This window comes from Herpailurus yagouaroundi, unplaced genomic scaffold, assembly GCF_014898765.1.
Source record: "Herpailurus yagouaroundi ecotype Mexico unplaced genomic scaffold, PumYag 203, whole genome shotgun sequence".
In the NCBI taxonomy this organism is placed as follows: domain Eukaryota; kingdom Metazoa; phylum Chordata; class Mammalia; order Carnivora; family Felidae; genus Herpailurus; species Herpailurus yagouaroundi.
In genome coordinates this window covers 3,974,559-3,992,065 of record NW_024412434.1, presented here as the reverse complement: position 1 = coordinate 3,992,065, position 17,507 = coordinate 3,974,559, and the positions used below count along the sequence as shown (strand labels likewise).

General features: G+C 40.9%; 1 protein-coding gene across 4 annotated transcripts in view; it reads right to left on the bottom strand.

Moving 5' to 3' along the window:
* The window catches only part of NRP1 (neuropilin 1), a 139,208-nt gene that overhangs the window by 18,510 nt on the left and 103,191 nt on the right, over nt 1–17,507 (bottom strand). For 2 of the 4 annotated variants that reach the window (XM_040451020.1, XM_040451021.1), the window contains exons 9-11: nt 12,735–13,066; nt 8,040–8,184; nt 4,316–4,420 (exon numbers count right to left, since the gene is read on the bottom strand). In XM_040451020.1, coding sequence (XP_040306954.1) covers nt 4,316–4,420; nt 8,040–8,184; nt 12,735–13,066 — 582 coding nt within the window. The remainder of the gene's footprint in view (nt 1–4,315; nt 4,421–8,039; nt 8,185–12,734; nt 13,067–17,507) is intronic. The other 2 variants (XM_040451022.1, XM_040451023.1) reach the window with 1 other exon arrangement.

Genomic DNA, 17,507 nt, shown 5'->3' with positions numbered 1-17,507 from the left:
ATTCCCTGGTTCCCAGGCTAAGTGTGCTACACCATTGTGACAGTGAAGGGCAAAAGCCTCCACAAGTCCCCAGTGACTTGGGAATTAAACTTGACCTGGGCCTCTTAAGCTTCAAATAGTTTCCCAAGGTTTCAGATGCGTGCCTTCAGGGGCGGTGTAGGGCTGCTCCCCACAATCTATTTTGAAAACTGTAGGTTTAAGAGGGCGACAGCAGTTCCTCCTTTCTTTTGCTGCTGTAGTTGTTTATTTTTCCCAAGGACAAATATTCTGCCCAGTGTGTGATTTGGAGAAGCTGCAGAAAAAGTTCACAGGCCCAGAGAACTGGAAGTTTGCACAAAGAATATCCTGAATGTTGTGAGCTCTCTATCAGTGGGGCAACTTTGGAATTCCTGGTGAGGGAACCAGGTGCTGATTTAGCTCCACCCTCTTTTCTTCTGCACCCTGGCGCTTCCATTTTCTGCTCCTCCTCATTATTACACTTCTGGTTCTGGTTTAGTTTTTTTAATGTTTATTTATTTTTGAGAGAGAGAGGGAGGGGCAGAGAGAGCTGGAGATACAGAATCTGAAGCAGGCTCCAGGCTCTGAGCTGTCAGCACAGAGCTAGATGCGGGGCTCAAACCCATGGACTGCAAGATCAGGACCTGAGCTTAACCAACTGAGCCACCAGGTGCCCCTACACTTCTGTTTTAAAGTCGTGTTCTTGAACTTGCCAAACACAAGAATCACGTGAATGCTGGTTGAAACTGCAGCTGCCAATCTGCCTGTCCTCCTTGGAACTCCTTGAACCAGAATGTCCAAAGTTCAGGCCTTGAAATCTGAATTTGCAAAATCTTCTCAGGTGAGGCTTATAACTGACTAAGTGCAGGGGAAACACCGGTTTGCTGTTTATTACATAAGGTGTTGGAGCCATTTCTCCTTATGTGTATCTGTTTTGCAGATTATGATCAGAGATAATCTATTTGTTACCCCAAGAGGGAAAGCCCAGGGCAGACTCAGGGGAAGGACATGGGGTGGGCTCATGAGTATCAGGGAAAGTTTGGGAGGTGGTTATAAGGTGCCATTGTACAGCTTCCAGTAGGATCATTCAATAAAGATGTGTGATCATCTCTATTCTGGCCAGGTCCTAGTTTCACCCTGCAGCTTCCACAGAGCAGATATCATCCAGATCATGAATCAGAGAGCCGTAAAATCATGCTCTTGGGATGGTTTGAAGATTTTGGAGCTAATCGACTACAGCACCAAGTCATGTTACCCTTGCTTTCCCAGCAAATAGCTGGATGAGCGGTCACACGTGTGCGTGGCCTCAATGAGGCAAGCACCAGGAAGAAAGAATTATATATATTATGGGTTAAGGAGGTGAATCTATAATGGCAGAATTGGAGGGAGGCCAGAATACATTAGCATTCTGTTCCCAGTGGTCTCAAGGGAGAAAGACTCAAGGTGAAAATTCACTTTTTAAAACTGATATGCATTATCAGTTTTGTTATACGTTGGGAGCCAAACTCTGATGTTGGGTATGCACAGACCCAATGAGAAATTTGGCCTCCCGGTGCCTTTGAAGCTAATTGTATTATCTAACGACTTCAACAGCATTTGCAAATGAGTAACTTCAGGGGTGAATTTTCACCTTGGCAAGTAGTGTGGGAGAGCAAAATCTCTCCTCATTTCCATGCATTTTTGTAGAGTTCACCTGGAATTCAGTGTTGTTTGTAAGTAATGAGCATTTTGCTAAAATACTTATTTGCCACTATATTCAAAGCAGCCAACCCAGGAGGAGAAATTAAAGGGACACCATCTGCATTAAGGAACCAAACACCATGAAAGAGAGCATTCATCCTAATTTCCACACCCCCTCCTATCAGGATAAGGTGAGGATGCTTTCACTTTGGCTCCATTACACTCAACGTGCCAAGTTTGAGGCTCTGTCAGCAAAGCCTGTGACTGAAGGAGCAAGGAGTGTGTGTGAGCCTAGGATGTGAGCTGTTTCCATGCAAGGTGATACCTGGGTCAGGGAGGATTTTGCTACTTGCAGAAAAGCTTACATAGGAGCACACCCTTTCTCAGAAAAGGAGAACAAGTAACTTCATAAAGCAAAACAAGTAAAAACAGCAACAAGAAGAAAACCCAAAACTGGCCGCAATGCAATAAATGAATTTGAAACATGAGATGCCTTCTGAAATCACCTCTTCTTGATGGGGGCGTAGAGCAGGCATTATCAATACCTCTGGAAGTTCTTTTTTTTTTTTTTCAACGTTTATTTATTTTTTGGGGGGACAGAGAGAGACAGAGCATGAACGGGGGAGGGGCAGAGAGAGAGGGAGACACAGAATCGGAAACAGGCTCCAGGCTCTGAGCCATCAGCCCAGGGCCTGATGCGGGGCTCGAACTCACGGACCGCGAGATCGTGACCTGGCTGAAGTCGGACGCTTAACCGACTGCGCCACCCAGGCGCCCCAGGAAGTTCTTAATATATGTCTGATTCATAGAAATGTTGAGACAAACGGGCTGGCTCAAGAAAATAACTTTTTTTTGCCATTGTAATATGTAAAAAAGAAAAAAAAAACTAGAACTTTTTTCTATCTCACCAATAAATGATGTTAAATGCTGTAGATAAACTATAACCTTGTACATTTAAAAGACTGTCAGTGTTTCTACTATAAATGACCCATTTTCTGTGGTTTGTTACTCGTTTGGCATACATAATTTGCTCCAGGCTAACATACTTGCCCTATTTCATTCAAAGGGTTCAGCTTCAATTGATTCAGTCATGAACTGATCCAAAAATGAGAAGGTTGGTTGTTCTGATATGAGAAGTAAATCTGAGGCTTTGTTTCTAATCAATATTAACTGACCACTTTAGGGTTTATAAAGAAAAGAACCTTCTCCACAAGAGGGCAATTGAAAGGGTATACTGTGATGACTACAGTCGTTCCTTTTTATGAGGAATTTCACTACAGATGTGTGACAGGGTCCACAAAGAGCCTGAGGTCTGTGTCAGGGTGTTTACAAGCAATCCTGGGAAGGTTCCACAGGACCTGGTTCATAGAATGGTACTCTGTTCTTAACATCAGGTGTAGGGTTTTCAGCTTGAACTTGACATCTCACAAAGAAAATGCCTCTACATTAATTAATTTTTGTGGCTTTTGGCTGCTTACACACAAGATTTGTTTTCAAAAGCCCAACATTTATTGGCCCTATGACTGTAAGTGATTAGCCTGGAAATTTGGAGGGAGACAGCCTTAGGAGCTGGGATTTAAATGTAAACCAAGTTCATGGTACTATGTCTCTGAGCTACATTTCACCTCTTATTCTATCTGAGTGCCGAGCTCTCTTGCTCCTTCAGAGGAGAGCTTTTGAAGTAATTGGAAATGTACTGTGGGACATTTCCTTCCAGATTTTTACATTAATGCATTAGCCAATAACATGGCACTATTATGAAGTTACATGGTAACGCCTTCAGTTTCGCCCATGGAAATTAATTATGTGGGCTCTCTGAGTCCCCTCTGGCTAAAAATACAGACCTGTATCCAAGGGCTCATGTTTAATCTAAAATGAGAGTCAGATGCTATATGAAACTGCATTTGACCCAAGTGGCGATAAAGGTCCCACAGTGCCTTTGGCAACAATAGGGTGAAAATCCTACTGCCTTGGCCAATTTCCAAGTGGTACAATCCCATTTCCCCACTTGTCTAATATTTCCTCTGCCATTCCAAGTAGAAGAGAAGGTCACTTTGTAGCTCTTAGGGTTTTAGAATGTTATGGAGTAATACTCTAAATTAATTAGTGAGGTATTTGGCACACACCGTCCCTGATACATTTGCTAGTGGTTGCTGATGTGAAATAAGAAGTAATTCTGCCTTTGTAAATTTCAATGTAAAATGATTTACAAAACCCTAACTTAAAAGCTGCATTTCAAATATAAGCCTAATTTCATCAATTAGTTGGGTAAAGGTTCCACTCAAAGCATTTTCCCCTTGTTCAAAAATGCAAATAAACATTCTAAAGTGTGTGGTTGTGTAGCGGTGGTGCACGTGTTGTGGGGGTGGGGGTTTGAAGGTGAGGATGAGTTTAGCACATGGAGCCATAGAGAAATTCTTATGGAATTAAGAAAATCCTAGCCTCTGGCTCTGAAAATGGCTAAAATAATTGTGTCGAACGGCGGCGGCAGACGGCATGAGGAAAGGAAGCAGTGACCCCAGTTGATGATGGCCGCCACCGTGAGGAGCTACACAAACATGAACAGACATGCACTAGCAGGTCTCCACTACGACATAACTGAAATGGCACAGCAATGGGATGAAGATGGTTTCTGCACCTGTGAGCTGGAAGTCATCACCTGTTCCGCTGTGGCAGTTGGCCTGGTCATCATCACACTCGTCCACCAGGTTCCCGTTGGGAGTGGTCGGTCCAGCTGTAGGTGCTGAAACAAGATCCAAGGATTACTACCTCACACCTCCGAAATGTATTTGCAAGGCTCTGGCTATTGAGTCTGCTAACACCTTTGCAGAAAACTCTAATCCGTGGTAAGAAGGCTAGGAGCATGATTCGCCTCCCTTTCAGGAGCTAAATCTACTTGGATTTGGCAGAATTCGTTGGGGACTGCTTTGTTTTGGTATTTGATCCATATCTGTTCAGTAGAGCTGGCTGCCCTAGCATTTTATACATTGCTATCTACATAAACATCCTTTTTGTGAAAAGTGCTTGCATTCTCACTGGTTATTTATTCATGACCCTGGAATTGAGAACTTTGATGACAGAGATTCTGCTTCAACTGTTTTTCCTTACATTCTCAATGGGCTAGAGAATTCGCCTGTCATGAATTCCTTTACTTTCTTAGTATTAGCTAAGCTTGCTAGGTTTGTATTAGAATTTTTCTCCAAAAGGGAGTCTCAAGATTCACTTTTAGTACAATATTGTTCTTTAAGGGGCGCCTGGGTGGCTTGGTCGGTTGGGCGGCCGACTTCGGCTCAGGTCATGATCTCGCGGTCCGTGAGTTCGAGCCCCGCGTCGGGCTCTGGGCTGACAGCTCAGAGCCTGGAGCCTGTTTCGGATTCTGTGTCTCCCTCTCCCTCTGCCCCTCCCCTGTTCATGCTCTGTCTCTCTCTGTCTGAAAGATAAATAAACGTAAAAAAAAAAAATAAATTAATTAATTAAAAAAAAAAAAAGAAAGAAAATTGTGAATGACTCCATTTCCCTTTAAGTATGCTTCTCAACTTGTGATCCCCCTCTCCAGAGCAGGTGTTTGAGAGGAGCTGTCTTAGATGTCCTGGGGTCATTTTCCCTTAACTCCCGGAAGACTGCATTCCACTGTGGACAGGTATTCCTGTATCTTTGAGTGTGTAGTTGAAAGGTAGCCAACATTAATCAAAGACTGCTTTTGAAGTTCTTTAAACTTAGTTTGGTCTATTATTTTTCAGCCTGTTACTCATTCTTGCAATCTGTTTAATATTTTACAGTTTTTGGCATTACCTTTCACTTTGCAAGGCTTGAGATAATGTACAGCTCTCAATGTCTGAGAACCAGACAAGATACTGGGAGTGGGGGCCTGTTCTCTAATAGCTTCTGGCCATGTGTCTGGGAATGTGTTGGTAACTGCTTCTTTCTCAATAAAAAAATTGATAGTCTTTGTTATTGTGCTTAATTACTGAGCAGAGTTATGACAAATATAGAAATGTAGCTAGGAGCGCCTGGGTGGCTCAGTCGGTTAAGCGTCCGACTCTTGATTTCGGCTCAGGTCATGATCTCATGAGATGGAGCACTGTGTCCAGCTCTGAGCTGACGGCACAAACCCTGCTTGAGATTCTTTCTCTGACCCACCCCCCTCTCAAAATAAATAAATAAGCATTAAAAAAAAAAAAAGAAAGAAAGAAATTTGGCTAGCTTCAACTTCCTCAACTGCCCAGAGCACACACTAGGAATGTGTACAGAGAATGTGCACAGTGTTTAGGCACACCATCTAGACTTTGTGAAATGCATACACACACATTTTGGGCTCCACGTACTGCTATCAGTGAATCAGTGGAATCCTTCCTGCTAATCCAGATACTTGTATTCACTGAGTTATCTGCCACTTTTAAGTATTTTAAACTCTCTATTCATCTGCATTCCTTATGGGATTTGTAAAGGAGGAATTCCTCATTGGAAGTGGCCCAGGGTAGTACCTAGTTTAAATTTAAAAAATAGAAAGTGAATAATTTTTATTTCCCAATTTTACTACCTGGATATATTTTATCTTCTGTGATTCTCTAATTGTGTCTTATAAATGCTAGCCCCAAACAGGACAGACACTTGCAGAAGGCTCAGCTATATCTCACTGTCTTCCCGTATCCCTCTAGGTATGTCCCATGGCACAGTCATGAAGCAGATATTTTAATAGGGCCTGTTAATCATTTTAAGGAAGAAAAAAAAAAAAACACTCCCTTTCACAGATTGTGTCAAAAAGTTTTGACATTACTTTCCCCGGATGTTGGTTTCTCTTATGGCTAAGGGCAACTTCCTCACTTTTGTGAGTGCTTGGAAACATCTGTGGCAAATCTCTTCACCAAAGATTTGTACCTCTCACTACAGAGTTGACACTGGCAAACTGCCACCAGCCTCAGTCTTTTCAGCCATCCATTCATTCCACCTCTTAAATCAGTGTTGCTTTCTAGAATCCAGGCTGATGACCTGCATCATGGCAACCGACTCCCTTTTCCAGATGAACACGTTTCCCAGTAAATGGAACAAACATTGTCTGCAGTGGGTTCAATCTGCCCATCCCTTTTTGTTCCTTGGTATCTTTGCCAAAGTCCTGGCACATAGTCATTCTTAGTCTGTGCTGATAGTGACTGGATAATTCAGAGGTCTGAGATATGACTACAGATAAGGAAACAACTACACAATAAAGAATGGGAGATAATGGCCTGCTTTAAAATAAATACATACAAAAGTAGCTATGAATTATTCACTAGTGTGGTGATTTATAGCTTCAGATTCTTTAGTGCATAAGAAAAGTTTTATGATGTTTAATGTGCTCAAGAATGTAATTATATTTGGGTAGCTCAAAACACAAATAATTTTGAAACCACAAGAAGGTGATATTAAAAAGCATTCTTTGAAACAACCATGAGCATATGCTCAATTGATTAACATCTGGGTACCAACAATAGCCATTCTTTGAGCTAACCTAGAGAAAGACCTTTATGGGGATGGAAAAGTTGGTTACTCTTTATGCCCAAATCTAAGGCAGATGGGAATTCTAATGCACAAAAGCATTAGATGGTACAATAAACAACTATCATATCATTTTTCAAACATTCCTTTTATTTATTATGTGATTAAAAAATGCAGAGGTAAGTGCAGTTCTGAGGTCAGTGTGTGAGCTGAATTTGTCCTTGAGATGACTTTCATATGATAAGTGTATGCAGTAATATCCTCAAACAGACCTCACCGTACATTCATACATATTATCTCATGTAAAGTTTTGTTTCTCTGCAGTAGCCTAAGCAGTTCATTCAAGACAATGGTGGTGGTTCTGTCTGTCAAATGCTGTTTCCCACTAGTATGAGATGGCAGTCAACACTGCAGACAGAAAGTTAAATGGGACACAGATGGCTAAACAACACTTAAAAGTCAAAGGAATTAGTGATTGCCAGGGGTCTAGGGGAAATTGCTTGATGGGTGGGGGGTTTGCTTTGGAACTGGATAAAAGTGGTGGTCGCAAAAATAACTGAATGTACTAAATGCCACTGAATTGTTTACTTAAAAATGGTGAATTTTACGTTATGCAAATTTCACCTCAGGAAACTTAAAAAAGTCAAAGAAGGCAACCCAAAGAATCTGAGGAGAGTTCCACAAACAACCAATACAAAAGTGGGATTCTGAAGGCACTGTTTGGTGGAATGTGCTAGAACGTCGAGCCTCACAGACTGACAGGCACAAGGTAGGATCACCCAGGGGAAAAAGCTGGCAATTTTCAGCCACGCCATCAGGGGAATAAATGCATGAAGAAAGAGATTAAAAAGTGGGAAACTAGAAGGGACTCGGGACATTGTAATTACCTTCCACTTCACAGCCCAGCAGCTCCATCCTCAGCCCCAGTCCTCCATGAGTGGCTCTCTCAGGGTAGATCCTGATGAATCGTGTGGAAAGAGGTGGAAAAGTCCGTAGCTCTGGTGTATCGTAGTTGTTGTTTCCTTCAAAAGACTGAAGTAGGAGAAACACCATTATCAATAAAACCTCCCTTTCGGTAGAGGAATCCCTCCTTCAGGACTCTTAAGAGGGCAGAGAAACAGACCCCATCCCACCACCTCGTAAATGGCTGACATGTCTTTCATAAATGAGAAAGGGGGGGAAAAACAACTAAAGCTTCTCTAAGAAGTGACAGATGTCATTTCTCAGAAACTTTGAAGTACACACTGAGGCTATACCAGAAGCTGAGGATTTAATGAGACATGTTTTCAATGCTATGCTGATGTGCCTTCAAGAAGTAACACTTCTACCACCTCCTTGAGGTGGAGGAAGAGAAGTCAGGAAGAGAAGCTGCCATTTTTCAGAGCTATGTTAGACACCACATTTTCAGTGACGACTCCTGTTACATTCTCTTAAAGAAGCGGGTCCTAGTTTGCTAAAACCTGTAGAAGAGGGAGTGATTAAATTCCTGAAGAAGGAGATATTAAATTTAATGTAGTACAAGTGCTATTTAGTTAGGAACTGGGGTTATTCCAACTCACTGAAATTGCTATTTACTTAAGCAGAACCACCAGTTGGAGGCATTTGTAGATAAAAGAGCCTCTCAGGAAAGTAACAAGGGTCCTGGCTATCAAGTGAGGCTCTGAGGCCTGGCTGAACTGCAGTGTGAATGGGCTCCTTTTTTTGAAATACATTCCTGACTTGAAGTCACTGTGACATTCTTCAGGGGCCAGGCCACCCATTGCCCGTGCTGCTACTTGATTATTTTATTTTCCTTTTTACATTGACAGGAAGGTCAAAATCCTTGAGTGGAATCATAAGAAAATGGAACAATAATTTTTTCAAGAAATAGATAAGCCTTCTTCTATCCTCTTCTCCCAACATTATTCTTTAATCCTACCCCTAAAGGGAGGTGGGGAGGGAGATTAGGAAAATCAAGTTGCCTTATCATTGCGAGTGTCTTGTTATACATGAAACATCGCATCATGTTTCCTGGTGCAAGGCGTTGTTCTAAGTGCTTAAAGTATATTAATTCATTTAATCCTCAAGACAACTCCTTGAGGTACATTCTATCATTATCCTCAGTTGACAGGTGAGGCACAGAGAGGTCAAGTAATTTGCCCAAGGCCATACGTACTGTAAGTGTCAGAGCCAGGATTCAAACCTAGGCAGTCTTAACTGGGGCCCTTCACCACACTGCTATGATGCCTCTGCCCTTAGAAATAATCATGTCTAATCTCATTACATTCAGGTAACTGAGGTCTATAACCAAGGCCACATACTTAGTTTCCTTAATTTTTCTTTAAATGTATTGCAGTTTGGGTTACTGACTGGTAGATTAGATTGAGTGGATGGCCAGCCACCAGGCCATGTCAGTCAGGAGCAGGGACCATACCCGATTCCTGGATCAAGATGTCATAAGCCAGCAAAAGATGTGATCATTCAGTGGTAGAAATATCAGGGCTAAAAGGGACACACATGTAAGTGAAAACAGACGGATTGGGTTGACTGTGATCTGGCCAGAGGTTCTCTGAGTTCCAGAAATAAATTAATTGGTCCTATCCAATCCAGAAAAGTCTCCAGAAATCTAAAGGACGTGGTTAACACAGACTCGCTTCTTCCCCTAAAGCTGCCTTCTCTTATTTTGAAGAGTAAAATCATTATTGGGGTTCTGCACTCTTGATGGAACACAGTTGCTTCCAGTAATTGGGAATCTGACATATATTATTGTTAGGCCCAATTAAGTGTCGTCAGTGAGATATAATTATAATGAAAACAACATTACTATGCATGCCTGTTCTATGTTAATATAGCTCCAACAATCACAGGAGAAAAGCACTTATAGCTATAGACTCCCAGCTCTTCTTCTAATTTTAACTTGAGTAAAGAATTAGGACAATGTAGAAAATGATAAAAGCTGTCCGTGATGAGCTGGAAAGAATATTAGCAGCGAGGATCTATATGGAAATGAGCTAACACTGCTAACATAAGATCGTTTATGAAATATCTTTGTGTCCTGTTACTCACCGTGGTTTAGAAGAAGAGGAATTTGAGCATTTAGATCTCCTCTCTGCTTAATTCAAAGACTCTGATATACCTTGTCCATCATGTACTACTTGAGGGTAGGAAGTGAGGAGCAGGATATAGGGGATTTTATAGCCATCAAAGTACTGTTTTATTCATAAAACCCAGTACTCATTCTACTATTACACAAAAGATACTTGGCATCCTAAGCAGGTGACCTTCATTTGTAAGTTTAAATAGAGTATGTTTTAAGTATCATTATACAATTTAGTAATATGCACTGCACCTAAATTGAAGGCTTTACCCATGTCCTTTTGCATCTTAAAGATTTTATTTAAGGAGAAGGACATGTCAGGAATGACAGATTAGGCTCTATGTAAATAATTTAGAGGCTTTTGTGGTTTTAAATATCATGGGATGATAATGACGGATAAGATCATATTTGAGGAGAAAAGTCTCACATACTCATGAGTGGAGTTTTTTGTTAAGATTGAAACCTGTGTGCTGGCTCCTGGTGGAATTCTATGCGCAATGTACTACAGTAGAGTGATAGCTTTAGACTTAATTGCAGACTCGATGAGGCACCTTATCCAAAGCATATGGTAATTTGTTTTCTTTCTCTCCTAGAACCCTCATGTTGAAGGTGTCACAACACCTGCTGTTGTCACAACAGCACCAGGATGCTGCTGATGTGTGGCATATTCACACTTTGTGACAAAGTCAGAAGGCTCACAACTCCTCTGAAAAGATGGGCTCTTAAGGGGAACTCCGGTTTCTGGTGTTTATTTTACTTTTTCTTTTATCAAAACAAGAGGGGCAGACATAAAGGGGGTGGGGAATGAAATGAACACAAGAAGGAAAGTAGCTGTAATGTAGATTTAAAAAAAAAAAACACTGGAAATTGTTTAGAAACCACAAGTTAAGTAGGGGTGAGATGGGAGAGAGATTCTTACATTTCCGACAGCATCATCACTGTCAGTGGCCTGCCACACTGGTGCTGACCACGGCCTTGGTGGACAGGTAGCCAGTGGGGACAGGTGGTCTCTGCAGAGTCCAGCTTCTGGACAGAGGGGGATCTGGCTGTGCCATTGGGCTTTTGTTTCCTGCCTGCAAAGCCCTTGGCCTGAGTCACTATATTCAAGGCACATCACCACAGTCGTTTAGAGTGGGAACAAGGATAACGTTCCCTCCAATGGGCTAAAATCTTTTCACAAAAGGAGTAGGTCCTGAGCAAAGCAGAGATGCAAAAGCTGGGATGGAAAGCCAGTTGTGTTGGGTGTGAGAAGTGCCATCAGCTGAATACTTCCCTCAGTGCACACAGAACTGATGGTCTATGGGTTGTTACTTATTCACACTCAAACCAGCCATCATCAGGCCTAGCTGGTGTTGTGTGCTCAGAAAATGCAAATCAGTGCTCACTTCGGCAGCACATATACTAAAAAAAAAGAAAATGCAAATTAGTTTGACCACCAGCCTAAGTAAAACATAATCCCTAAAGAATCTGTTTGGTTAAAAAAAACCCGATACCACGTGTTGTGATGAATGTTGGAATATCTCCCTTATCATTGGATCAAGAGCCAAGTGTATTTTAAAAGGTTCCAAGGCATAAAAAAACATACTCAAGCATTATTCACAAAAGCCAAAAGGCAGAAACAATGAAAGTGGCAATAGGTGGATGAATGGATACGCAAAATGTGGTATGTGCATAGAGTATCTATCATTCAGCTTTAAAAAGAAATGGAATCCTGTTGCTCCAACTTGAGGACACTGTGCTAAGTAAAGTAAGTCAGTCACAAAGAAACAAATATTGTATAATTCCACTTATGGGAGGCTCCTGAAGAAGTCAAATTCACAGAGACAGAAAGTGGAATGGTGGTCGCCAGGAGCTGGGGCATCAGGAAATGGGAGTCATTGCGGGGTGGGTGCAGATTCTCAGTTTTGCAAGATAAGGAAGTTCTGGAGATCGGTTGCACAACGGTAGGAATGTACCTAACACCACTGAACTTTACATCTGAAAAGGTTAAGATGGTAAATTTTAGGTTTTGTGTATGTCACCACAATTAAAATGTAAAAAAAAAAAAAAAAAAAAAAAACCAGCAACAAAAACCCCCCAAAAACCACTTAAATGAGGGATGGGTAAGAGAAGGGAAAAGGGATGGGGGTGGGGCAGTGGCTAACAGATTAAAATCTGTTGAGAGATTCTGAGTTTCTGCTGGGTTGCCCTGTCAGTCCCCAGGCTCCCAGGCTCTGGGCCGCCCTGTCTCCTGAGTGTCGAGCTTTCCCCTGTTCCCTAAGGAAGGAAAGGCGGCCAGCAATGTAATTCTTTTCTGCGTTGATCTCAGATACCACTTTTAGCATCTCATTCCTGTCTTCCCTAGAATGGGGGTCTTACGGACACCATCCACACTTCCACTGATGTCAGGGCTTAAAAGAAATACAAAGTCGTACTTCCTCAGGAAAATGCTGGAGGTCCTGGATTTAAGTCAATGACATGAGAAAGGACTTCCTCCCCAGCAGCTGCTCCCATCCCTGGATCTCACCTTAGCCTTGCGCTTGCTGTCATCCATGATCATTTTCCAGTCTGAGCCATTGTTGCTGTACCCGATCTTGAATTTCCTCATGAACACCTTGTTTTCCCTGTGCTTCCCCCCCTGAATGATGATGCCCCTCACAATCTTCTCTTCCCCTAGGTCCACTTGGAGCCACTCGTTGATGTATGGGTGAGGAGCAGGTGGCAGTGCCCAGCCGGAGCGACTGGTTACCAGGCGAATATTTTCAGGCATCCAGTTTCTGTCCCCTTGGTTTGATGCTGTTATCTGGGAGTCAGAGATAAGTCCAGACACCATACCCAACATGCCAGAGCAAGGATAATCTAGAGGGTGGAATGAAATAGATGATGTAAAATGATTTTCTATAACTCTCCATGCTTAGAAAGAGAATACCACAGACTGAATAGGAACATTGTACCCATTCATATACATTTTTAAGTCTCTGGATCATTTGACATTAAACCAAAGCTCTCCCTCCCTCAAACCTTTCTCCTAGACTTATAGCACTCCCTCCCACACTCACATTCCAAGAAGGAAACTCTTCCGTGAAGATAGACATTTCCCCATTTTTGAGTTCTTCCAAGCTTAATGTCAAAGTACTGATGTTCCAGTCCCTTTGGTATCTAGAACTTAGCCCTAGATCCAGTACAGGCCCTGCCCAACAGAGGTTCAGTTTATGATAGGCTGGAGATAGGAAGTCAGTAATTCCAACAGCCGGAGGCTGTCCTGCCCACCCCTTTTCTAACTGCTTTAGGAGCTTTCCACACGAAAATCCCATTGTCGTCACAAACGTACCATGTCCAAACCCAAACGGTCCTTTTCCCCTTGATACTGAATCTCTTTATCAAACTCTGTGTTTTAACCAGTGGAACCGCCAACCAGCTAGTTTCTGCCTAGTCATCTAGTCTTTCTCTATTTTATATATTCCATTCCTGTTCCGCTACTAAATCCTGTCATATTTTCATTAAAAAAAAAAAAAAAAGTATGTTGGTTGGTCCTGCCTTGTGGTCCTCATTTCCTTTTGGCATTACTCTGGTCTGCACCCTCCTGGCCAGGGTGCTAACTGGTCTGGTTGGCTTGTCAGACCCCAGTTATGAATCTATACCATCCATAACTGCCAATTCACTTTCCATAAAAAAATTTTTTTTTGCAATGTCATTCTTAAGCTCAAAAATCTTCCATTGCTAAGTAAAATAAGCCAGACACAAAAGGACAAATATTGTATGATTCCATTGATGTGGGGTATGGAGAGGATTCAAATGCACAAAGAGAGGAAGTAGAATGGTGGCCACAGGAACTGGTGGGAGGCAGGAATGGGGAGGTGGTATTTAATGGATACAGAGTTTCAGTTTGTGATCATGAAAAGCTCTGAAGATGGAGTGTGGTGATGGCTGCCCAATAATGTGATTGTACTTCACACAACTTAATTGTACACTTAAAATGGCCCAAATTATAAATTTTATGTGATGCGTATTTACCACAATAATAAAAGAAAGAGAGCTTTAAAAAATTTCCATGGCCCCCCATTATTTATAGGACTATATAAAAAGTCTATCCAGCCTTTGAAATCTTCATTTTGGTTTCATTCTGTTTATCTAATTTTGTTTCCTCTTACTGACAGCATATTTCAGTGAATCTATCTTTTTGTATACCCTAGATACAACCCTCATCATTATCTTTGCTCGAAATGTTCCTGCAGCCCCTTATCCTCCTGTTGACAGAGGTAAGTTCTGCTGAAATTTTAAAACCCACCTTAAACTCTTCATGAAAACTTCTGAAACTATTCTAGCCTTTATTCCAAACTCTCCCTTGTCAGAAATATGATTGCATGTGCAGAAAGTAGCACACAGTTTAGCATTAAATTGTTCTCTCCATGCTTTAAGATTGGTTATCTTGCATCCACAGCTAGATTATAAATTTCTCAAAAGCAACAAACAGCATCAGGGGCACCTGGGTGGCTCAGTCAATTAAGCATTCGACTTCGGCTCAGGGCATGATCTCAGAGTTCGTGGGTTCGAGCCCTGCGTCGGGCTCTGCGCTGCCAGCTCAGAGCCTGGAAGGAGCCTGCTTTAGATTCTGTGTCTCCCTCTCTCTCTGACCCTCCCCTGTTCACTCTCTGTCTCAAAAATAAATAAACATTAAAAAAAAAAAAGCAACAAAGAGCATCAGATCTTTTTATATCTTCTGCAGCAGTCCAAGTAGCTTCTGAGCATAAGGAGAGTATCAATTATTGATTAATTGATTGGCCACTTAATAACAAATCATTCAATTATTCTCCTTTCAAAACTGTACACCTCAATCAAGGACATGCATAAGAATGATAACCTATTTTTCTTTGAAACAACTCAATTCTGCATAATATAACTAAAATTTAGCTTAAAAAATATAGCCATCCTAAATGAGAGGCATGCATTTAATGAGATTAAACTGTGTCCATGTTATGAGCTGGTCCTTAAGAGTCAATTGCTCAGATACTTTCCAATGAGTTGTACATTTCAGGTCATGCCATTTCTTTATCCAAGCATTCAGTCCCGGCTCGGAATTATGCATGTCCTGTCTTCCATACTGCAGCCTTGAAAGCCTCTCCTCATTTTACCCCATTTGTGACAGGCATAAATAATGGAATAAAAAACTTTCTTATGGGGGTGGGATGGAGGGAGGCTTTCTTTCATTCTGTTCCCTCCACTAGGAAGTCCCCATTATCTTGCCCTTTCCACTACTTAAACCACTACAAATCTTGAGCCATTTTTGAATGCTACAATTTTCCCAATATTTCCCACTAGGCATGGTTTTCTTTCTATGAGACTCTTCTTTAGCACTTTATGTGCATTTCTCTATATTGATGACCCTATGCAGCTCCTTGGATTGCTGCTACTGGCCTCACCAGATTTTGTCTTTGAGGACATGAGCCAAGTCATATTTAAATTTTTTCTATGACTCCTTGAGCCCAGCTTTCTATGGTATTTACTTAACAAATATTTGATAAATGAATCAACTTATTAACACAATAAAGGCAACTGCCATTTTTCTCAAGCACCCTTTCCTGTAATTCAGTCACAGTAGCTGCTCTTGGCTGGGACCTGGATACAATAAATTCAATGAGGATTAAAAAAAATTATAAAAAGTATTTTACTGAGGGTCTATGAAATTGTAGTGCTAAAAATAGAAGTCATATTTTTGGTCACTGTGGTCACACCTGTCTGATTCAAAATCAGCTTTTATAAAGAAAATGTTTAGCTAGTAATAAGTACCAGATGTTACCATCTGGACAAAAACACAATTAACTTGAATATTGTAAGGAGAGCACAACCTTTACCAGATTAACGTCCTTTCTCTAATGCAGACTTGGCTAAAGCAGAGTTTACATATCAACAAACCTAGTGATGCCCAGCCCCCATTCTGCTAACATATCCACAGTACAGTTAGACCCTTGTTCCTTCTATAAGTCTGCCTCATCCAAAAAAGAACAGTGAAGAGGCACATTGATTTGCCTTTAACTAAAAATTAGCACTTTTAACAATGTTAAATAACAATTATTAATTCAACAATTTAATAACTCACTTTTAGCAATGATTAGGAGAAAAGTTACACTAACGTTTCAAGGTTTGAATAAGATGCTAGGATCTAGTTCTATTCTTCCATAGCAGGCTTGCTCAGATGTGCTTTAGCCTGGCTACATGTCAAATCCTTTGGAAATAGTGTTGCCAAATTTAGCAAACAATCAAAGAAAAACAACAAAACAGGAAACAGGATGCTAGACTAAATTAGAATTTAAAATAATGAATAATGTTTTAGTATAAGTATGTCCCAAATATTGCATGGGACATACTTATACTAAAAAATTCTTTGTCATTTATCGGCATCAAATTTAACTGGACATTCTGTATTTTACCTGGCAACCCTGTTCGAAAACTTAAAAAGCAATATTAGATGGAAGGGAGAGATGAGTTCTGTGGTGGGGAATTAAGGTGATTCTTTTCATTGATATATTATGGTAAAATTATACAGTTTTAATAGGAAAACTGAGATATACTGGTAAATCAAATACTCTGTTTTAGAGAATGAGAGGGATCATGATAACTGCATTTGATGGGTGAAACTGAGTGAGCATAATTTAATCTTCCCATGATGACTCAGTATACTGTGGCACCTGAGATCATCCCTCCAAACTTTGATTAACATAGGAACACACTGATGTGAGCAGAAGCACCAGTTAAGACACTTCTGGTTAACAAACACAAGTTAAATGAGTTTGTGGTATGTTCTCATACATCAAGCAGTAATCCTCCAAGATTATCTTCCCCACATATCCATATTTGCCGAAATGATGAAGCCTGCTTTGTCAAAATAATGAAAATGCTCCTTTGGCAATCACCTTTAAAACAGAATGGTTTTTGCTCCAATCTTGTTTTCTTTATATCTCTACATGGTGACCACACTGTATACTCTGGCTTCTCTAGGATTATTGTATTTCTAAAAAATAATTTCTGAATACAAAAATTAGGTTAAAACTTAAGGGCTCTGGAGACTTTGGAAGTCGAGTGATGTGTTCACAGGATAACTTAATTCAGCAGTTTTTGTTTGTTTTAATCCAGTTTGAGTTAGGAATTGCCAACTGAAGAGGAGAGGGTGGTATTTTGAAATTCAGTCATTTGTGGATAAAACTGCAATTCATTCATCCATTCATTCATTAAAAAATAAATGTATTGAGCACTTGTTCCAGGCATACAGGATACAATAGAAAGTAAGGCAAACATGGCCCCT